Source organism: Adiantum capillus-veneris, chromosome 15, assembly GCF_014529385.1.
Source record: "Adiantum capillus-veneris isolate H3 chromosome 15, ASM1452938v2, whole genome shotgun sequence".
Classification (NCBI taxonomy): domain Eukaryota; kingdom Viridiplantae; phylum Streptophyta; class Polypodiopsida; order Polypodiales; family Pteridaceae; genus Adiantum; species Adiantum capillus-veneris.
The window spans coordinates 24909026-24933544 of NC_140945.1; the positions used below are offsets into that span (position 1 = coordinate 24909026).

The 24519-nt window shown below is 47.8% G+C and overlaps 1 protein-coding gene across 3 annotated transcripts in view; it reads right to left on the reverse strand.

Moving 5' to 3' along the window:
- Positions 1-271: 271 nt before the first annotated feature.
- The window catches only part of LOC147440406 (Tetratricopeptide repeat (TPR)-like superfamily protein), a 126873-nt gene continuing 102625 nt past the window's right edge, over positions 272-24519 (reverse strand). For all 3 annotated transcript variants that reach the window (XM_086530147.1, XM_086530148.1, XM_086530149.1), the window contains 2 exons: positions 1534-1691; positions 272-1423 (listed from right to left, as the gene is read on the reverse strand). In XM_086530147.1, the coding sequence (XP_086386273.1) occupies positions 754-1423; positions 1534-1691 (828 nt within the window). In that variant the 3' untranslated portion in view covers positions 272-753. The remainder of the gene's footprint in view (positions 1424-1533; positions 1692-24519) is intronic.

Sequence of the window (24519 nt, forward strand, 5' to 3'; positions counted from 1 at the left end):
TGTTGCTTTCATTGGGCCGTTGGCGATCTCCTTGCGGGGATGGACTTATTGTCGAGTTTTTTGACTTTTTGGGAGACTCTAAAAGAGCCTTTGCTTTTCATGATGAACGGCTTGGGAGAAACAAGATTTTCCAGTCTTGGAAAGATGAGGAAAACAAAGGATTATGGCTTTACTCTTCAAAAAAAAGGGTATTGAAAGTGAACAATGCAATATATAAAAAAATGTTGAGGTCTTTGTCGGACGGGTTTCATATACCCTTCACATTATTGACTACAGCAATGGTGTTTGATATTTCTCATTCATTTCTCTTTGTTCAGATAATTACTCAGCATATAACAAAATTGTCATTAGCATAAAAAACACTACTCCAAAATTAGAGCCTGAAAACTTGGTCCTGCCAGTTATTTCTTCACAGTAAGAATCTGAGGTTGTAACCAGTCTAACACAATATTTATCTGCATGCATGGTTGCTGCACTGCTAGGAAAATAATGCTGTCAACACAAGGCCCTCAAATTCACACGTGAGCAGCAATTTTTTTTGAAGCAGATTATTGCACTTGTGGACTCTATGCTTTCAAGCCAAGGTTTATGGCACATAAACCTTGATTAATGTGAAGAGGCCAGGTAGCCTTCTGACCAGGGACTCACTGTAAGACATGTAGATTCTTCTTGGCACAAATGCTGAGGGATAGGGACTTCCAAACGCTGCTCTCAAAGAAATTTTCCAAATACCAACCGCCCAGAAACGTAACTTTAAGCAACAAACCCTTGCTTATCAACAGTCAAGATAAAAGGATGGCCATAGCCAGAACCTGAGATAGAATCCTGTTCTTTGCTGTTAAGGAAGCCTAAATCTCTCGCAGTGTTTTGCTCTGCATCGGAAGCCATGAAACTGTCTGCAAAGGTTGTTTGCATTCCTGAGAAGCCTACATCTTTCTGCCTGCTTGCAGATTCAGTAGCAGGCTCTGGTAGAAGTTCCCAATGTACATGGTACCCTGAAAGATCGTAGACACCAGGCGCAAAGACTGACAACTGAAGAGAATATGTTTCTGTTTCTCCACTGCCTAGTCTATCAATTTTAAGAGAGTTCAGTGAACTCCATAAAAACGGTGTAGCTGGGAAATTGGCCTCTTCAGAGGTCAATAAAATCCTCTCCTCCTGAGCTTTTGAATCTGATGAAGTCTCAAGAGAAACATCATACCAGCCTGATTGATTCCCATTACCTGCTTTTGAATGCATAGCATTTGCCTCTGATAGGCGATCTGATGATGATGTCATAGACACCCTCAGAGAAGCTGTTCTATGAGAGTAATTCTTTACACTCAGATGAAAGGGGACCTTGCAAGACCCATCTTTCGAGAAGTCATGGGAGACACTAGAAGGGCCCTCCATCAGCCAGACCAGTGGTGATGATTGCTGCGGGCTGTCAGGAGAACAAAAAAAGGAATTACACTTCTAAATTAAGCTTTTCAAAAAAAGGAAAAAGAGATTTATTTTTTATTTTTTTGGGGGGGGGTATAAACAGATCTTTACCTGCAGTAGCAAATGTGTTGTGTGGCAAGTCGTTGACCATCTCGTAATACAGTTTGCTTTACTGTACTAGGCTCATCTTGTTGCTCTGAAATAAGTATTACGTCCAGAGTGGTGTCTGTAACCTTCCAAGGATCCAAGCTTGACCTGCTCAAACACTCCTGCAAAATTTAAACCTGTTAAATAAATAATTCACTCAGAAAATCTTCTCTACATCAACTCTAAAAAAAGGGATACAAGACCGATCAGAAGTGCCCTAAGACTTACTATTTAGCCTCTCTCAAGTTTATCAAGGTGGGACACACAAAGAACAAGAGGAGTGTACTTGAAGGATGGCTGACGTTTAATTATGATTCCTGGGGCCAAACTCAAATCTTCTTACTACCACAAGATGCATGTACATGTTGCAAGACTAATGGCGAAAAATCAGCAAGACCTTTGGCAATCAACAGAGTGCTCAGTGCACTCATGTGGCTTTGTACAGATGTATGTGCAATAATGGCTGCTACATAACTCACCAACTCATTATCAATCAATACAAGCAAGAAAAGCATAAAGAAAGTACCTGTCAGATCACAAAATGAAAAACCGATTGGACATGAAACATCCTATTGAAAAGAGCTTGTGACAATTCCTGTGATCCATGCTGGCAGCTTTTGGACCTGAAGCTTTTGAGTTTGCAGCTTTTCATGTACTTGCTTTTGAGTTTGCAGGCCATGGGCCTTTAAATATGAACCCAAGGACACTCTTCCCCTCAGTTTGCTGACGAGCATCTGAGCAGAGAGGGCCCGCAAGAATTGGAACTTTGCTCAATCATTAATATAAAAATAAATACAGGAAGGGACGCCACATTTTGGGGCCAATACCTCTGGACACGGAACTACGCCGGGCCGTGTCGACTCTATTTTAAGTTGTGATAAAATTTGTGAAGTGTTTCTCTCGTGTGTTGTGCCAGATTTCCGACTTGAGGTGCCCAAGTCTGTTACAGTGGTATCAAAGCTCACTCAATATTCCTTCCACCGGGAAATCCGATCCTTTTACCACGACACACATGGATTCAAGTGACGAATCCCGCAAGAATAAGACGAACCCATTCGACAATTCCAGATCGGGTGAAAGTACGGAAATCAAATGGGCAATCAAAAGAAGAGTACGGGCCTCCACGGCCTACGGAGTATGAACGAATAGGCAAGTGTCAACAGCAAGTTGATGCTTGTGCTAAGCAGATACTACAGTATTCGAAGGATACCCTCTACGCGAAATTTTTGACCTGACACCCGATTGATGAGATGCATTTTCGATGGCGTACGGCCATCGATTCACCATTAAAGTCCCCATTGAAGAAACCACCTGGCCCGCGGATGTACATTGAAGATGAAGTTGATGATGTGATCGAACGACAAGTCAAACCAAATATTGAATATACCTAGATGAATCCAAGATAACCCCAGATTCACCCTTGAAGGAAAGTGTAAGGTATAGACCCATGGTAGTCACCCACAAGACAATATAACCATCAGCTCCATCATGCATAGTATTGACTAAATACCACGACATCCCCACTACCGTCGTCAGTGCCCAATAGTGGGTGTAGAACTAGGTACTAACATATGCTCCCCAACACAACACACAACACACACCACACGCGCACACACATGAGCATACATCAACACAAAGTTCAATGTACTAAGTTTCTGTCATGACTCCGGAGATCAAGGGTAGACTCAGTCATAATGAAGCCTAGCACTAAAAGAAGCATTAAATTGGAAAAATTAGCACAAAAATGAGGTAGTTGATAGAGCATACGCACCACATAAGATAGAAAGGATTAGCACAATATCAATTGGTCGTAACTCGGACAAAAACTTCACAATGTGAAGTCTGCATGTCCGCTATACGACTAAAAAATATACCTAGATGAATCCAGGATAAGCCCAGATTCACCCTTGAAGAAAAGTGCAAGGTAGAGACCCACGGTAGTCACCCACAAGACGATATAACCATCAGCTCCATCATGCATAGTATTGACTAAATACCACGACATCCCCACTAACGTCGTCAGTGCCCAATAGTGGGTGTAGAACTAGGTACTAACATATGCTCCCCAACACAACATACACCAAACGCGCACACACATGAGCATACATCAACACAAAGTACAACGTACTGAGTTTCTGTCATGACTCTGGAGATCAAGGGCAAACTCAGCCATAATGAAGCCTAGCACTAAAAGAAGCATTAAATCGAAAAAATTAGCACAAAAATGAGGTAGTTGATAGGGGATACGCACCACAAAAGATAGAAAGAATTAGCACAATATCAATTGGTCGTAACTCGGACAAAAACTTCACAATGTGAAGTCTGCATGTCCGCTATACAACTAAAAAATATACCTAGATGAATCCAGGATAAGCCCAGATTCACCCTTGAAGGAAAGTGCAAGGTATAGACCCATGGTAGTCACCCACAAGACAATATAACCATCAGCTCCATCATGCATAGTATTGACTAAATACCACGACATCCCCACTAACATCGTCAGTGCCCAATAGTGGGTGTAGAACTAGGTACTAACATATGCTCCCCAACACAACACACACCACACGCACACACACATGAGCATACATCAACACAAAGTTCAGCGTACCGAGTTTCTGTCATGACTCCGGATATCAAGGGCAGACTCAGCCATAATGAAGCCTAGCACTAAAAGAATCATTGAAAGAGACGCAGCAAGGAAACAACTTACCATGGTTATTTGGGTCGCTCTTTTGATTTCAGTGATGAGGGCAGAAAGGGCAAGAAACGACGAAAGCACCAGAGACATGAAAAGAACAAGGAGAAGACTAAGGAAAGCAGATCCCACCAAAGATCTCAGAAATTTTTTGAGGACTCATTTGGGAGCAGATGCTTTTGAGGTTCAGTGCTTTTGAACTGATTGCTTTTGGGGCTCTGCAGAGCATCTGGACGCAGAGTCGGACAGCCCTTGTAAAGTTTATAAGAGCTCTTGGGGCCTCACTCTGCAGAGCATCTGGACGCAGAGTCGGACAGCAGAGGACCCTCGGGAGTTGTACCTTGTTGTGATCAATAAATAAAGAAATACCGAAAGGGGTGCCAGTCTTTGGGGCCAATGCTTCTGGGCGCAAACCTCCCACATGCCGTCTCTCTCTCTCTACAGAGGCTTGGGGCCAGTATGCATCATCTTTGTACACAGTTCCTGAGCAGCCCCCCCTTCCCGACCCCCCCAATCCATCCTGTGTCACCTCTCAGTCTCACCCACATATATCTAGCATGATCATCTCTTCGTACAATATGCAGTAATGGTTGTAGTTCCTCTCTGAATAGCACTGCTACTCCTCCTGAACCTCTACTCCCATGCTCAGATCTCGCATCTGTCCTGTGAGTTGTCTCCCATCTGTATCCCATCACCTGTGGCATCGCCTGTCCAGGGGCCTGACGAGTCTCTGAGAAGAATACAATATCCTTGTCTTTGAAACTGTCCTCAAATGCACCCACGTCCAACCTCATAGACCCATTACAATTCCAGGTAGCTATCTTCAGTGTGGTCCCATAGGTCTAGCACCGTCATGCAGTGCGCCGCTCTAAAATCACCACCCATCCATCTCTGTAAAAGGCTATCTTTCCCTTCTCCCGCTGAAATCTCTGGCATTACCTCTCTCATATGTGCGAGCTGTGAGAGAGTCAAGTCATCACCGAGGAAAATACTTGTCTTTTTGAGAGCAGGCCTCTTCCTCAAGAATTCCTTCTTCTCTTCCAATGAGGGGAAGCGTAGTATGAGAGCTCTCCCCTTTGAAGACTCTCCCGTGCCATCACTTTTCTTACCAACCCTCCACGCCTTTGTGTGCAAAGGATTCTCCATACCCATCATGGATGTAAGGCTTGTGACCTCTTTCTCCACATTGTTTATGTCCTTGAGACCGGTCACTCTCACATGTAGTGCTCGCGTCCGCCTTCTTTGTTCCTCTTCGAGGGTCATGTTGATAAGCGTCGGTGTACAAGGGGTTTCTTGACCTTTCCCTTTCTTGGCGACCTCAATCCATTTTTCGGCCTCATCTTTGTACACAGTTCCTGAGCAACCCCCCCTTCCCGACCCCCCCTTCTCGACAGTCTCGGATTGCTTTCCGACGCCTTGTGCGACGGAAGAAGCGAGCTTACCTAGCTCAGATGGAGCGAGACTTATATCATATGTTCTTGAGTAGGGACTCAGGAGAGGCATGGCGACTCTTCCATGAGCACCCCCCTCCCCCAGTGATTACTTCACCTGATGTGTGGGACCAATATGCGACATCATTATATACGGTTCCTGGACAGGAACCCCTTCCAGACCCTACCGAGCCTTGCCCAACTACGAGCACTTTCTTTACACCTGAGATGGTACAAAGGGCCATCGACAGGATGAGGACCGGGAAGGAATATGATCGTGACGGTCTAGTAGCGGAGCACTTTATACATGCCAGGGATATGCTGATGGAGGTTCTCGTAGTGTTGTTCAATCGTGCCATGTGTGAGGGACTACTTGAGACTTGGAGGTTGTCTAATATTGTGCCCATCTTCAAGGCTGGTGACCCTACAGAGCCTGGGAACTACCGCACTATTATGGTTGGACACATTGGCACGGTTGTATGCATCTATTCTGGAGCAACACTTGAGTAATTGGGCAAAGGGCGAGGGTGTACGAGCAAAGGGTCAGGCCGGCTTCAGGAGGGGTTTCTCCACTCTTGATCATATTCTAACACTCAGGGCCATCATTGAGGAAGGCAGACCACATGGGAGACGGATCTATTGTAGCTTTGTGGATTTTCACAAAGCATTTGACATGGTACCAAGAGCTCGATTGATGCGCAGACTGCAGGAGATGGGGGTGCCCATAGAGGTGATTTGGGGGATTATGGCTTTGTACAGATCAGTGGTGGGACATATACGCACTCCGGAAGGGGTATCTGATTTAGTTTACTCTACTATTGGAGTGAAACAGGGCTGCCCATTGTCTCCTACTCTATTTGGTATGTATGATGAGGTGTCTGATTACATTGACAGAGAGGGTGACAGGGGTTCCCAGTTGGCAGGGACGTGGATCCCATTGTTGCTATATACTGATGATATTGTGCTGATATCTGACTCACCAGAAGGTATGCAACGACATTTGGATGCACTATGCAGTTTAGCAGAGGATAGTGGACTGTGTGTAAACCTAGGAAAAACCAAGGTTATGGTGTTTAACACCACACCGCAATGGGTCAAGAGATCAGTACCTACTTTCAAATATGGTCAGGAAATTGTGGAGTACACAGATGCATACACTTACCTGGGGGTCGTCTTTATTGGGCCGAGATTTTCTTTGAGAAGAGCAGCAGAGACTAGACTAACTAGAGATGGTGCGGCTCTGGGAGGAATGGAGAGGATGTGTTCGCAGGTTCAGTTCCAGGAACCTAGGACAAAGTTATGGCTCTTTGATACTTTGGTTGCCTCTACTATGTTATAGGGGGTGTAGGTTTAGGGAACTTCTATAGGCGAGGATGGCTGGAGGCGGATGGAGAAGCCCGTGGTATCTATGATCTCTCGGTTGATTAGAGCCAAGGCTTCCGTACCGCATGATATCATTCGAGCGGAATTAGTTGCCCCCCCTATGGAGATTGAGGCGCTTACCAGATCAGTCTCCTTTGTACACAGTCTGTGGGATACTACCAAAGACAGATATGCGAGGGTGGCTCTAGAGTCCTCCAGACAATTAGCTCTTAATGGGGATACATCATGGTGGTATGCACAGATGGCATCATGGTTTCAGACACATGGTTTCACCATGGACAAGTTGCCTCCTTTTCAATACTCTCTACAAGCACCCTTGAGGTCTCTAACACGGGTAGAGATTAATAGACTTATTCGTCAGGATCTGATCCAGCTGGACACGAGGAGGACATGAATAGAGCCGTTACAGGAGTTGGGCACAAAGATGGCTTTCTATAGAGAGCATCTTCTCCACCTCACGGAGGATGGGTTTGTGATTCGACCTAGCTATATTGACACGCATCTTTCTCATCGTTTGCGTTGTGAAATTGGCCAGATACGCACGTCCTCACATCAACTCAAGATTGAGACTGGCAGATTCAGAGGGACACCAGCAGATAGCAAGATATGCCGCTTATGCCATCTAGAGCCAGAGACAGAAGTACATTACATATGTCATTGCACAGTGTACTATGAGATACGAGGCCGTTTTCATTGTCTATTCAAAGAAGGTTTTGGGCCTCTATCTAAGGTCATGAGTTATGAGGATCAAAGATGTCTTGGGCTATATCTAATTGAGTTACACAGGCATAGAGAAACTTTAATGAGGAGAGCTGAAGAGAGACAACCCCAGAGACAGATCACAGATTTCTTTACACTAGATATTGTACACCCAGCAGAACAGACAGAGGAGCAGCCAACTAAGGAGAGGTCTACCCGCACTACTGGCATTCTCATAGACCGAGCATTGGAGCTAGGGAGATCTAGACGACCCCGATGGAGAAGAGGAGCTACACAGTTTCGAAGGAAGCTACAGCAAAGGATTCGAGCCATACTCTTTCGTCGTCCAGAGTGCAGATGAAGATGGATCTCTACTCCCCTCCCATATTGTCTTCACATTGTACTGCTTAGTTTAGGATCCCGCAGTATTTATATTTTGTTTTCCTAGTTTAATTTATTTTGTTAATCTGACTTTGTATCAGATACACCGCATTGTAACTTTCTAGTCTCATAGGTCACTTTGGCCTTTCGAAGACGTTAATATAACATTTCATTTCATTTCATGCACCCGCTGAGATGGTGAGGAAGGCCATTGATAGGATGAGGACTGGGAGAGCATATGATCATGATGGCTTAGTGGCTGAGCATTTCATGCATGCAAAAGATTTACTAGCAGAGCTTCTAGCAGTTATGTTTAACCGTGCCATGTGTGAGGGCTTGCTTAATACTTGGAGCCTATCTACTATTGTACCTATCTTCAAATCGGGAGACCCTATGGAGCCTGGAACTATCGCACTATCATGATTGGACACACATTGGCACAGTTGTACGCATCTATTCTTGAGCAGCAGCTGAGTAGATGGGCAGAGAGGGAGGGGATGCGCGCAACCGGGCAGGCAGGTTTCAGGAGGGGTTTTACTACTCTTGACCATATCTTGACACTAGCCATCATTGAGGAGGGCAGATCGCATGGGAGACGGATCTACTGCAGCTTTGTGGATTTCCGTAAAGCATTTGACACAGTGCCCAAAGCTAGATTGATGCGCAGATTACAGCACATGGGAGTACCCAAAGAGCTCATTTGGGGGGTCATGGCATTATACAGGTCAGTAGTGGGGCATGTACGCACCCCAGAGGGTCTATCCACACCGGTTTACTCCACCATTGGGGTGAAGCAAGGCTGCCCGCTCTCTCCTACTCTATTTGGTATCTATGTAGATGAGGTTTCTGACTACATTGAGAGAGATGGTGATAGAGGTGCACAGCTGGCGGGGACATGGATTCCACTATTGTTATATGCTGATGATATTGTTTTGATCTTTGACTCTCCGGAGGGGATGCAACGTCACCTAGATGCTTTGCATAGGTTTGCCCAAGAAAGTGGTTTGTCCGTCAACCTTGGTAAAACCAAGGTCATGGTATTTAATACCACCTCACAATGGATCAGGAGGTCAGCACCCGCCTTCACATACGGCCAGGAGAAGGTGGAGTATACAGATGCTTACACTTACCTTGGAGTGGTTTTTAGTGGGCCAACATTTTCATTGAGGACGGCAGCAGAGACTAGATTGACCAGAGCCCATGCAGCATTGGGTAAATTGGAAAGGATGTGTTCACAAGTTCAGTTTCAGGAGCCTCGGACGAAGCTCTGGCTCTTTGACACTTTGGTGGCTTCTGTATTGCTCTATGGAGCTAAGATTTGGGGACCTTCACTGGACTATCACGGGAGGACAGGCCGCAGTGATGGATGTTGGGACATGGACAAGCATGTGGTCTCTATGATCTCGCGGCTCATTAGGGCTTAGACTTCACTACCACATGCTATTATACGAGAAGAGCTAGCTGCCTCCCCACTGGTGGTTGAGGTGCTCACCATATCTGTCTCCTTCATACACCGCATGTGGGAACTGCCCAGAGACAGATATGCACGCCTTGCACTCGAGTCCTCTCGACAGTTAGCCATGCAGGGAGATACAACATGCTGGTATGGGGAGATGACGTCATGGTTTTAGGCGCATGGGTTCAGCATAGACAGATTGCCTCCTTTCCAGTACTCACTGGATGCGCCCTCTCTGACTCTTACACAATCCGAGATCACCGGGCTCATTCGCCAGGACTTGACTCAACTAGACACCAAGAGGACATGGATACAGCCAGTACAAGAGCATCTCCTCCAGCTTACAGAGGATGGTTTTGTGACGAGGCCCAGATACATGGACACTCACCTGTCTCATGGGATACGATGGGCTATTGGCCAGATACGCACATCTTCACACCAGCTGCGGATTGAGACTGGGAGATACAGCGGAGTACCAGCAAAGGCCGGGACATGCCCCCTGTGTGACATCGAGCCTGAGACAGAGTTGCACTACACACGCCACTGCCCCATCTACTACGAGATACTAGGCCGCTTTTATTGCTTGTTCAGAGAGGGCTTTGGACCATTCTCTAGAGTCATGAGATACGAGGATCAGAGATGCCTGGGTTTGTTTTTCATTGAGCTGCGCAGACACAGAGAGAGCTTGATGAGAGGAAAGACTAGCCAGTCTCAGAGACAGATCACAGACTTCTTAAGAGCTGCCACTGGACACCGGAGGAGTTACTACCACAGCAGAGCTCGTCGCTTTACTCCAGAGGCATACTGATCAACCGAGCGACTAAGCTGGGAGATCCAAACGCCCACGACTGCGGGGGACTACACAACATCGACAGAGGCTGCATCAGAGGATCCGGGTCACTTTGGCTCGGCATGCACGACGCTCGGTCAAACTACTGACAATGGAGGAGATTAATGAGATCCGCCAGCGGCCGATGTTAGATCTCCTGTGATCTAGCTATCCCAGCTAGCTATTTTAGATGTTTAGTCCACACCCAGCAGTCTAGGATTCCATAGTATTTTAATTTGTAATTCTGTCATCTTGTTACTCTGACTTTGTATCAGATCCACCACATTGTAACTTTCTGGTCTCATAGGTCACTTTGGCCTTTTGAAGACGTTAATATAACATTTCATTTCATTTCATTCTCTCTCTCTCTCTCTCTCTCTCTCTCTCTCTCTCTCTCTCTCTCTCTCTCTCTCTCTCTCTCTCTCTCTCTCTCTCTCTCTCTCTCTCTCTCTCTCTCTCTCTCTCTCTCTCTCTCTCTCTACCCCACGCGCTATCAACCCTCAGTAATCGAAGAAATCAACACGATCAAGGAGCAAGTACGGGCCATCAAAGAGGGAGAAGAGCAACACAAAGAAATGGATCTTCTTACCAAAACTCAACAGAAGGCGGATGAAGCCGAGAAATGGATCAAGGTGGCCAATAAAGGAAAAGGCAAGGAGATAACACCCACGTCCACACCCACTATCATTAATCAGACACTAGAGGAGGAGAAAAGAAGACGGGTGCGCGCTTTACATGTGAGAATTTGCGGTCTTAGAGACAAAGGCAATGTGGACGAAGAAGTAAAAGAACTCACAGCCTTGATGGGGGTTCATGAGCCAACGCACACAAGGGCATGGAGAGTGGGCAACATAAAGAAAAATGGAAGCAGTGGAGAAACCTCAAAAGAAAGAGCACTCATCCTCAGTTTTCCCTCCACGGAAGCGAAGAAGTCCTTCTTGAAGAAAAGACCAACTCTTAAAGAGACTGGCATCTTTCTCGGGGATGATCTCACCCTCTCACAAATCGCCCATATGCAGGAAGTAATGCCGGAAATTAGAGCGGCAAGGGGAAAAGGCAAGATTGCCTTTTACCGAGATGGAAAAGTGGTAATACTAGAGCGACGCTCCCCATGACGGTGCGAGACTTATGGGACCACACTCAAAGTGGCTGCCTGGAACTGTAATGGATCTATGCACCTTGATGTAGGTGCTTTTGGGGATAGCTTTACTGGAAGAGACATCATCTTTTACTCAGAGACACACCAAGCCCCTGGGCAATCCATGCCTCACATCAGTGGATACAGGTGGGAGACAGCTTACAGAGAGGAGACAAGCTCAGAGCACAGAGGGCGGGGCTCGGGGGGAGTGGCACTGTTATTTAGAGAGGATCTGCAGCCATTGATACATATAGCCCGCAGGGATGAGCAGGCTAGGTACATGTGGGTGAGATTGAAAGCAGAGACAGGCAGATATCTCTACCTTGCTATTTGCTACTTTCCCCCGAGTACATCAGTTTATGCATCACCCAGAGGACAGTCCCCTTTCTCTATTTTGGATGATGACATATGGGAGTTCTCTAGGGATGGTGACATTATCATCCTAGGGGACTTCAATGCTAGGGCTGCCAATCACCAGGCAGTGTTTTATGATACTTCAGAGGAGATGCTAAGAGAGCTAGATGTTGTAGAGACGGGCCTGTCCAGACTATCACACGATGTGGAATTTACTGAGTATGGGTGACACCTGATAGACATGGGCACCACACATGGATTGGCCATCTTGAACGGCCTACAGAGATTTCCTGTTGCGGGAGGTTTTACATGCTTCCCACACAGACATGGAGCCAGCACAGTGGACTATGTCCTTGCACAGCCAAATCTCATCTCTAGTATCCAGGATCTCACAGTTGGGCCCAGACCGGCCGGGGTGGCAGTGGATCATGCTCTGGTGTCGATGACCATCTCCTTCCAGTTCAAAATAGCACACAAGCTACGGGTAGCAGCCCCTACTCGCTACACCTTCACACGGGAAACGGATTCTGTATACATGGACCGGATCTACAGACACCTATGCACTGAGACCCGAGGCGACCTCTGGAGGAGCTAACTACTATACTGACACAGACATTACATGATGCAACAGCAAAGGCATACCCACACACCCAGCCTGAGCAGAGCCACCGATCAGGGAGCATGCCTCAGAATAGCTTGACGATGAGGAGTGCCGCCAAACTAGAGGCAGACTTCAGAGGGAGGTGCTTTTGGGGGACGTTACTGACAGACAGTCATAGATTGACTTCCGACGCCTGGTGCGGCGGAAGAAGAGGGCTTTTTTGGCTCGACTCGACAGGATCCATACTAGCAATTCTTGAGTCAGGACTCGCGTAATGAGTGGCGGCTCTTTCATGAGCAGCCCCCCCCCCCGGCGGCTATTTCCTCCACAGAAAGCTGGGGTCAATACGCATCATCTTTGTACACAGTACCTGGACAGCCGCCCCTCCCCAACCCCCCCGATCCATGCCCACACACATGTGCTTTTTTCACCGCCGCTGAGATGGTAAGAAAGCAGAGCTTCTAGCAGTTATGTTTAACCGTGCCATGTGTGAGGGCCTACCGGACACTTGGAGCCTATCTACGATCGTACCTATCTTCAAGTCAGGAGACCCCATGGAGCCTGGGAATTATCGCACTATCATGACTGGACACACACTGGCACGGTTGTATGCATCCATTCTTGAGCAACAGCTGAGTAGATGGGCAGAGAGGGAAGGAATGCGTGCAGCTGGGCAGGCAGGGTTCAGGAGAGGCTTCTCCACAATTGACCATATCTTGACACTCAGGGCCATCATCGAGGAAGTTAGATCTGATGGGAGACGGATCTATTGTAGCTCTGTGGACTTCCGCAAAGCTTTTGACACAGTACCCAGAGCTAGATTGATGCGCAGATTACAGGAAATGGGAGTACCCACAGAGCTCATTTGGGGGATCATGGCATTGTACAGATCAGTAGTAGGGTATGTACGCACCCCTGAGGGACTTTCTACACCGGTTCACTCCACTATTGGGGTGAAGCAGGGTTGCCTGCTCTCTCCTACTCTTTTTGGTATGTATGTGGATGAGGTTTCTGACTACATTGAAAGCGATGGGGATAGAGGTGCACAGTTGGCAGGGACATGGATTCCACTTTTGTTATATGCTGATGATGTAGTGTTGATCTCCGAATCTCCAGAGGGAATGCAACGTCAACTAGATGCTTTGCATAGGTTTGTCCACGAAAGTGGTTTGTCTGTCAACCTTGGTAAAACCAAGGTCATGGTGTTTAATACCACCCCACAGTGGATCAGGAGGTCAGCACCTACATTCACATACGGCCAGGAGACTGTGCAATACACAGATGCTTACACTTGCCTTGGAGTGGTTTTTAGCGGACCTGGATTCTCACTCAGAAGAGCAACAGAGACCAGACTGACTAGAGCCCACGCAGCATTGGGTAGATTAGAGAAGATGTGTTCGCAGGTTCAGTTTCAGGAGCCCCGGACGAAGCTCTGGCTCTTTGACACTTGAGTGGCTTCAGAATTGCTCTATGGAGCTGAGATATGGGGACCTTCATTGGATCACCACGGGAGGCCAGGTCGCACAGATAGATGGGGGAACATGGAGAAACCTCTCGTCTCTATGATCTTGCGGCTCATTAGAGCCAAGGCATCAGTACCAGGGGCCATTATCCGAGCAGAGCTAGTGGGTCCCCCCACTAGTGGTGGAGGCGCTCACCAGATCAGTCTTCTTCATAAACCGCACATGGGAACTTCCTAGAGACAGATATGCTCGCATAGCACTTGAGTCCTCTCGATAATTAGCCATACAAGGAGATACAACATGCTGGTATGGAGAGATGGCATCATGGTTTCAGGCGCATGGGTTCAACATAGACAGGCTGCCACCATTCCAGCACTCATTGGATGCACCATCTCTCACTCTTACACGGTCAGAGATCACCAAGCTCATCCGCCAAGACCTGACCCAGCTAGACACCAGGAGGACATGGATACAACCAGCACAGGAATTGGGCACGAAGATGGCTTTCTACAGAGACCACCTTCTCCAGCTTACCGAAGATGGTTTTGTGACGAGACCCAGATACATGGACACCCACTTGTCTCATGGGATACGATGTGCTATTGACAAGTTACGCACGTCCTCTCACCAACTACGGATTGAGACTGGGAGATACAACGGAGTCCCAGCAGAGGCCAAGACATGCCCCTTGTGTGACATGGAGCCTGAGACAGAGCTGCATATACATGCCGCTGCCCCGTCTACTACGAGATACGAGGCCGCTTCCATTGCTTGTTCAGAGAGGGTTTTGGACCACTCTCAAGAGTCATGGGATACGGAGATCAGAGATGCTTGGGTTTTTTCTTGCTCAAGCTGCGCAGACACAGAGATAGCCTGATGAATGGCGAGGCTAGCCAGTCTCAAAGACGGATCACAAACTTCTTCAGAGCAAACACGGGACAGCCGCAAGAGCCACTCCCACAACAGAGCTCCCCCTCGTCTCACACCAGAGGCACACTTATCGACCGAGCGATTGAACTGGGGACATCCAGGCGCCCACGACTGCGGAGAACTACACAGCATTGATGGAGGCTACGTCAGAAGATTCGGAGCACGCTGGCCAGGCATGCACGACGCCCGGTCAGACTACTGGAGGAGATTGATGAGATCCGCCAACGACCGATGCTAGATCTCTTGTGATTCAACTATCCGAGCAAGCCGCCCATTTTTGCTTAGTTTTTTGCTTAGTTCACATCGACCAATCTAGGATCCCATATTATATATCTTTGTTTTGTACTATTGTTATTTTGTTACTAAAACTTTCTATCAGATCCACCACCTTGTAACTTTTTGGTCTCATAGGTCACTATGGCCTTTTGAACACGTTAATATAACATTACATTTCATTTCATTTCATCTCTCTCTCTCTCTCTCTCTCTCTCTCTCTCTCTCTCTCTCTCTCTCTCTCTCTCTCTCTCTCTCTCTCTCTCTCTCTCTCTCTCTCTCTCTCTCTCTCTCTCTCTCTCTCTCTCTCTCTCTCTCTCTCTCTCTAGCCTGGGTTTGTTCTTGCTCGAGCTGCGCAGACACAGAGATAGCCTGATGAATGGCGAGGCTAGCCAGTCTCAAAGACGGATCACAGACTTCTTCAGAGCAGACACGGGACAGCCGCAAGAGCCACTCCCACAACAGAACTCCCCCCCGTCTCACACCAGAGGCACACTGATTGACCGAGCAATTGAACTCGGGAAATCCAGGCGCCCGCGACTGCGAAGAACTACACAGCATCGACGAAGGCTAGGACAGAAAATTCAGAGCACGCTGGCCAGGCATACAAGACGCCCGGTCAGACTACTAACCATGGAGGAAATTGATGAGATTCGTCAACGACCGATGCTAGATCTCTTGTGATTCAGCTATCCCAACAAGCCGCCCATTATTCTGCTTAGTTTTTTGCCTGGCTCACATCGACCAACTTAGGACCCCATAGTATATATCTTTGTTTTGTACTGTTGTTAGGTTATTTTGTTACTCTGACTTTGTAACAGATCCACCACTTCGTAACTTTCAGGTCTCATAGGTCATTGTGGCCTTTTGAAGACGTTAATATAAAATTTCATTTCTCTCTCTCTCTCTCTCTCTCTCTCTCTCTCTCTCTCTCTCTCTCTCTCTCTCTCTCTCTCTCTCTCTCTCTCTCTCTCTCTGTATCAGATCCACCACCTTGTAACTTTCTGGTCTCATAGGTCACTATGGCCTTTTGAAGACGTTAATATAACATTTCATTTCATTTCATTTCTCTCTCTCTCTCTCTCTCTCTCTCTCTCTCTCTCTCTCTCTCTCTCTCCTCTCTCTCTCTCTCTCTCTCTCTCTCTCCGCGTAAGGTGTAGCAACCATTCGTAAGGTGGTGCAACCATCACGTAAGGCAGCAGGAGTGGGCTTCGCCATCTCTCTCTTCCCTCTAGTGTTGAGACCAGCAGCGAGGGGCCCTTCTCAGAGCATCAGCGATCATCCTCAACATGTACGAAGCTGGTTCCAGGTAAACCTCTCTCTCTCTCTCTCTCTCTCTCTCTCTCTCTCTCTCTCTCTCTCTCTCTCTCTCTCTCTCTCTCTCTCTCTCTCTCTCTCTCTCTCTCTCTCTCTCTTAGAAGAACACCAGCGAAGGCAGGAGTTGGATCGCTATCTCTCTCTCTCTCTCCTAGCGTTGGAGGATAAGGACCAGCATTGGGCAGCACGAGTTGGCTTCGCCATCTCTCTCTTCCCTCTAGTGTTGAGACCAGCAGTGAGGGGCCCTTCTGAGAGCATCAGTGATCAGCCTTTGCTTGCAGCAGATCAGCCCCGCGATCAGCACCAGTATTCAGCCATATTCAGCATCAGCATTCATTCGTATTCAGCACCAGTATTCAGCCATGTTCAGCCTCAGCAGTATTCAGCCATATTCAGCATCAGCATTCATTCGTATTCAGCACCAGTATTCAGCCATGTTCAGCCTCAGCAGTATACAGCCATAAAGTACCTCAACATTCAGTATACATTCTGTCCATCTTCAGCCATCAAGTAAAATACATTTTCAGGATTTTTCAGGATTTTCAGAATTCTCACGAGCAGGGAATTACAGAACAGCATTGACAGAAATTAGTAGAAAAGGAAAATCAGAAAATGTATGATTGATATGAGGAAAACATATGTATGCATTATGCGGGACATGGATGTATGCTTAGTGTGGATATAGTGGGTTGGCCTCTCTTGCAGAAGTGCAGACTGTGTTTCTGTTTTTGTTTTTGATGGAGGCCATGAGCGCTTCACCAGTGTGTAAGCCCCATATGAAGGCAACCTTTGTGCTTACAAACAAGCAGATACCACAGATGCAAAGGGAGATGAAAGAATGGAATGCAGATACGAAGGGATGGTGGAAAGAGAAGGCCAACCTTCTTCAAATGTTTCTCAACGAAGGCGCACAATGGAAGGAGAAAGAGGACTTGCACGCAGAGCTACAAGCACTTAAGGCAGATTCACAAGCACTTAAAGAAGAGGTCTCAACCCTCAAGCAAGAGCTCCATGATAGAGCAAGCAGTGGACTAGAGGAAGGGAAATTCCAGCCCTCGGTGATAGAGGAAATCAAGGTCATCAAGGAGCAGGTACGGATGATCAAAGAATAGGAGAAACAAAAGGTGGTAAAGACGTCTTCGTGGATGGATGTGATCCCGAAGACACAGAAGAAGGCGGATGAGGTTGAGAAATGCATAGAAGTTGCTAAGAAAGCAAAAGGGAAAGAAACCACATATGTCCCCACTCCTACAATCATCAACATGACTCTAGAAGAAGAGCAGCAAAGGAAAACTAGAGCTTTGCATATAAGAGTAACCGATCTAAAAGACCGAGATAATGTGGAAGGGGAAGTCGAAGAACTTCTCCGCATGATGGGTAGTGAGGCTACTCATACAAAGGCATGGAGGGTAAGGAAGAAGACACAAGGCAATGGGGAGACTTCAAAAGGGAGAGCTTTAATCATCCGTTTCCCATCCATGGAGGCAAAGAAGGACTTCTTGAAGAGGCGTCCTACAATAAAGAAAACGGGCATATTCCTTGGAGATGACCTCACTCTCACACAGCTTGCGCATATGAGAGAGGTAATGCCAGAGATTCAAACGGCAAGGGAGAAGGGAAAGATGGCCTTCTACAGAGATGGTCGGGTGGTGATTGTAGAGCAGCGCTCCACATGACGGTGCGAGACCTATGGGACCACACTCAAAGTTGCCACCTGGAATTGTAATGGATCTATGTGCCTTGATGTGGGTGCTTTTGAGGATAGTTTTACGGGAACAGACATCGTCTTCTACTCTGAGACACATCAGGCCCCTGGGCAGTCTATGCCTCATAATAGTGGATATAGATGGGAGACATCCTATAGACAAGAGACACGATCAAAGCACAGAGGGCGCGGCTCAAGAGGAGTGGCAGTGTTATTCAAGGAGGAGTTGCAGCCATTGATACATATAGCCCGCAGCGATGAGCAAGCTAGGTACATGTGGGTGAGATTGAGAGCAGAGACAGGCAGATATCTTTACATTGCTATTTGCTACTTCCCCCCTGAGTACGTCAGTTTATGCACCACCCACAGCACAGTCCCCCTTTTCTATTTTGGATGATGACATAGGGAGTTCTCTAGAGATGGTGGCATCATCATTCTAGGGGATTTCAATGCTAGGACTGCCCATCATCAAACAGTATTTTATGATACTTCAGAGGAGATGCTGAGAGAGCTGGATGTTGCAGAGACGGGCCTATCTAGACTATCACAGGATGGGGAACACACTAAGTATGGACGACACTTGATAGACATGGGGACTGCACATGGATTGGCCATCTTGAATGGACTACAGAGATTTCCCGTTGCAGGGGGTTTTACATGCTTTCCACACACACATGGAACCAACACAGTGGATTATGTCATAGCACAACCAAGCCTCCTCTCTAGTATCCAGGATCTCACAGTTGCACCCAGACCTGTTGGTGTGGCAGTGGATCATGCTCTTGTGTCGTTGACCATCTATTTTCAGTTTAGTGTAGCACACAGTCCACGGGCAGCAGCCCCTACTCACTACACCTTCACGCGGACTCTGTATACATAGATGGGATCTACAGACGCCTGTGCACAGAGGAACCAGGGCGACCTCTAGAGGAGCTTACTACTATACTGACACAAACACTACATGATGCAGCAGCACAGGCATACCCTCATACCCCAGCCTGAGCAGAGACGTCGTTCGGGGAGCATGCCCCAGAACAGTTGGTATGATAACGAATGCCCGGACACTAGAGCTAGACTTCAGAGGGAGGTGCTTTTGGGGGATATCACTCACAGACAGTCACAGATTGACTTCCGACGCCTAGTGCGGAGAAAGAAGAGGGCATTTTTGGCTCGCCTAGAGAAGGATCTATACCAACTATTCCTGAGTCACGACTCACGTGAGGCATGGCGGCTCTTTCATGAGCACTCCCCCCCCCCCCCCCCCTCCCCCCCCCCCCCTCCATCACTTCTATAGAGGCCTCGGGCCAATACGCATCATCTCTGTACACAGTTCCTGAGCAGCCCCCCCTTCCCTACCCCCCCATGCCTGCACGTGCTTTTTTCACCGCTGAGATTGTGAGGAAGCCCATTGACAGGATGAGGAATGGGAGAGCATATGATCATGATGGCTTAGTGGCTGAGCATTTCATGCATGCCAGAGATCTACTAGTAGAGCTTCTAGCAGTTATGTTTAACCGTGCCATGTGTGAGGGCTTGCCTGATACTTGGAGCCTATCTACTATTGTACCTATCTTCAAGTCGGGAGACCCTATGGAGCTTAAGAATTATCGCACTATCATGATTGGACACACATTGGCACGGTTGTACGCATCTATTGAGCGGCAGCTGAGTAGACAGGCAGAGAGGGAGGACATACACGCAATCAGGCACGCAGGGTTCAAGAGGGGTTTTTCTACTCTTGACCATATCTTGACGCTCAGAGCCACCATTGAGGAGGGCAGATCATGTGGAAGACGGATCTATTGTAGCTTTGTGGATTTCCGCAAAGCATTTGACACAGTGCCCAGAGCTAGATTGATGCGCACATTAGGGCAGATGGGAGTACCTAGAGAGCTCATTTGGGGGGTCATGGCATTATACAAGTCAGTAGTGGGGCATGTACGCACCTCAGAGGGTCTCTCCTACTCTATTTTTGGATGACATTTCTAACTACATTGAGAGAGATGGTGATAGAGGTGCACAACTAGCAGGGACATGGATTCCACTATTGTTATATCCTGATGATATTGTGTTGATCTCCGACTCTCCGGAGGGCATGCAACGTCACTTGGATGCTTTGCATAGGTTTGCCCAGGAAAGTGGTTTGTCCGTCAACCTTGGTAAAACAAAGGTCAATGTATTTAATACCACCCCACAGTGGATCAGGAGGTCAACGCCCGCATTCACATACGGCCTGGAGACAGTGGAGTATACAGATGCTTACACTTACCTTGGAGTGGTTTTTAGTGCGCCAGCATTTTCATTGAGGGCAACAGAGACCAGATTGACCAGTGCCCATGCAGCATTGGGTAGATTGGAAAGGATGTGTTCACAGGTTCAGTTTCAGGAGCCTCGGACGAAGCTCTAGCTCTTTGATACTTTGGTGACTTCTACATTGCTTCATGGAGCTGAGATTTGGGAACCTTCATCAGATCATCACGGGAGGACAGGCCGCAGTGATGGATGGGGGGACATGGAGAAGCCTCTTGTCTCTATGATCTCGCGGCTCATTAGAGCCAAGGCTTTAGTACCACGTGCTATTGTCCGAGCAGAGCTAGCTGCCCCCCCACTAGTGGTTGAGATGCTCACCAGATTTGTCTCCTTCATACACCGCATGTGGAAACTTCCCAGAGACAGATATGCCCGCCTTGCACTTGAGTCCTCTAGACAGTTAGTCATGCACGGAGATATAGCATGCTGGTATGGGGAGATGACATCATGGTTTCAGGCGCATGGGTTCAGCATAGACAGATTGCCTCCCATCCAGTACTCACTGGATGCACCCTCTCTGACTCTTACACAGTCCGAGATCACCAGGCTCATCCGCCAGGACATGACTCAGCTAGACACCAGGAGGACATGGATACAGGCAGCACAGGAGCTGGGCACGAAGATGGATTTCTACAGAGAGCATCTTCTCCAGCTTACGGAGGATGGTTTTGTGACAAGGCCCAGATACATGGACACCCACTTCTCTCATGGGGTACGATGTGCTATTGGCCAGATACGCACATCTTCACACCAGCTGCGGATTGAGACTGGGGGATACAACGGAATACCACCAGAGGCCTGGACATGCCTCTTGTGTGACATCAAGCTTGAGACAGAGTTGCACTACACATGCCACTGCCCCGTCTACTACGAGATACGAGGCCGCTTCAAACACTTGTTCAGAGAGGGCTTTGGACCCCTCTCCAGAGCCATGCGGTACGAGGATCAGAGATGCCTGGTTTGTTTTTGCTCGAGCTGCACAGACACAGAGAGAGCCCGATGAGAGAAGAGGCTAGCCAATCTCAGAGACAGATCACAGATTTCTTTAGAGCTGCCATTGGACACCCGGAGAAGTTACTGCCACAGCAGAGCTCGTCGCCTCACACCAGAGGCACTGATCGACCGAGCGACTGAGCTAGGGAGATCCAAACGCCACACAACTACGAAGGACTACATAGCATCGACGGAGGCTGCATCAGAGGATTCGGATCACTTTGACTACTGAGAATGGAGGAGATTGATGAGATCCGCCAGCGATCGATGTTGGATCTCTTGTGATCTAGCTATCCCAGCTAGCTGCTTAGTTCACACCTAGCAGTTTGGGATTCCATAGTATTTTATTTTGTCATCTTGTTACTCTGTCTTTGTATCAAATCCACCACATTGTAACTTTCTGGTCTCATAGGTCACTTTGGCCTTTTGAAGACATTAATATACCATTTCATTTCATCTCTCTCTCTCTCTCTCTCTCTCTCTCTCTCTCTCTCTCTCTCTCTCTCTCTCTCTCTCTCTCTCTCTCTCTCTCTCTCTCTCTCTCTCTCTCTCTCTCTCTCTCTTTGTGTGTGTGTGTGTGTGTGTGTGTGTGCGCGCGGAAATCAAGGCGCCCACGACTGTGGAGGACCACACAGCATCGACGGAGGTCAGAAGATTCGGAGCACTCTGGCCAGGCATGCACGACGCCCGGTCAGACTACTAACCATGGAAGAGATTAATGAGATCCGCCAACGACCGATGCTAGATCTCCTGTGATTCAGCTATCCCAGCAAGCCGCCCATTTTTGCTTAGTTCACATCGACCAATCTAGGATACCATAGTATATATCTTTGTTTTGTACTGTTGTTATTTCGTTACTCGGACTTTGTATCAGATCCACCACCATGTAACTTTCTGGTCTCATAGGTCACTCTGGCCTTTTCAAGACGTTAATATAACATTTCATTTCATCTCTCTCTCTCTCTCTCTCTCTCTCTCTCTCTCTCTCTCTCTCTCTCTCTCTCTCTCTCTCTCTCTCTCTCTCTCTCTCTCTCTCTCTCTCTCTCTCTCTCTCTCTCTCTCTCTCTCTCTCACCGTGGCCAAAAAAGGAAAAGGCAAGGAGATAACGCCCATGTCCACACCCACTATCATTAATCAGACACTAGAGGAGGAGCAAAGGAGACGGGTGCACGCTTTACATGTGAGAATCTGCGCGCTTAAAGACAAAGGCAATCTGGACGAAGAAGTAAAAGAACTCACAGCCTTGATGGGGGTTCATGAGCTGACGCACACAAGGGCATGGAGAGTGGGCAACATAAAGAAAAATGGAAGCAGTGGAGAAACCTCAAAAGAAAGAGCACTCATCCTCCATTTTCCCTCCATGGAAGCGAAGAAGTCCTTGAAGAAAAGACCAACTCTTAAAGAGACTGGCATCTTCCTCGCGGATGATCTCACCCTCTCGCAGATCGCTCATATGCAGGAAGTAATGCCGGAGATTAGAGCGGCAAGGGGAAAAGGCAAGATTGCCTTTTACCGAGATGGAAAAGTGGTAATACTAGAGCCACGCTCCACATGACGATGCGAGACTTATGGGACCACACTCAAAGTGGCTGCTTGGTACTGTAATGGATCTATGCGTCTTGATGTAGGTGCTTTTGAGGATAGCTTTACTGGAGGAGACATCATATTTTACTCTGAGACACGCAAGGCACCTGGGCAATCCATGCCTCACATCAGTGGATACAGGTGGGAGACAGCTTACACACAGGAGACACGCTCAGAGCACAGAGGGCCGGGCTCGAGGGGAGTGGCCGTGTTATTTAGAGAGGATCAGCAGCCACTGATACATATAGCCCGCAGGGATGAGCAGGCTAGGTACATGTGGGTGAGATTGAAAGCAGAGACAGGCAGATATCTCTACCTAGCTATTTGCTACTTCCACCGAGTACATCAGTTTATGCATCACCTAAAGGACAATCCCGTTTCTCTATTTTGGATGATGACATATGGGAGTTCTCTAGGGATGGTGACATTATCATCCTAGGGGACTTCAATGCTAGGACTAACCATCACCAGGCAGTGTTTTATGATATTTCAGAGGAGATGCTAAGAGAGCTAGATGTTGTAGAGATGGGCCTGTCCAAACTATCACACGATGTGGAATATACTGAGTATGGGCGACACCTGATAGACATGGGCACCACACATGGATTGGCCCCGGACGAAGCTCTGGCTCTTTGACACTTGGGTGGCTTCAGAATTGCTCTATGGAGCTGAGATATGGGGACATTCATTGGATCACCACGGGAGGCCGGGTCGCACGGATAGATAGGGGAACATGGAGAAACCTCTCGTCCCTATGATCTCGCGGCTCATTAGAGCCAAGGCATCAGTACCACGGGCCATTATCCGAGCAGAGCTAGTGGCCCCCCCCACTAGTGGTGGAGGCGCTCACCAGATCAGTCTCCTTCATAAACCGCACATGGAAACATCCCAGAGACAGATATGCCCACATTGCACTTGAGTCCTCCCGACAGTTAGCCATACGCGGAGATACAACATGCTGGTATGGGGAGATGACATCATGGTTTCAGGCGCATGGGTTCAGCATAGAGAGGCTGCAACCATTCCAGTACTCATTGGATGCACCATCTCTCATTCTTGCACAGTCGGAGATCACCAAGCTCATCCGCCAAGACCTGACCCAGCTAGACACCAGGACGACATGGATACAACCAGCACAAGAATTGGGCACGAAGATGGCCTTCTATAGAGACCACCTTCTCCAGCTCACGGAAGATGGTTTTGTGACGAGACCAAGATACATGGATACCCACTTGTCTCATAGGACACAATGTGCTATTGGCCAGTTACGCACATGGTCTCACCAGCTGCGGATTGGAACTCGGAGATACACCGGAGTACCAGCAGAGGCCAGCACCTGCCCCTTGTGTGACATGGAACCTAAGACAAAGCTGCATTATACATACCGCTGCCCCGTCTACTACGAGATA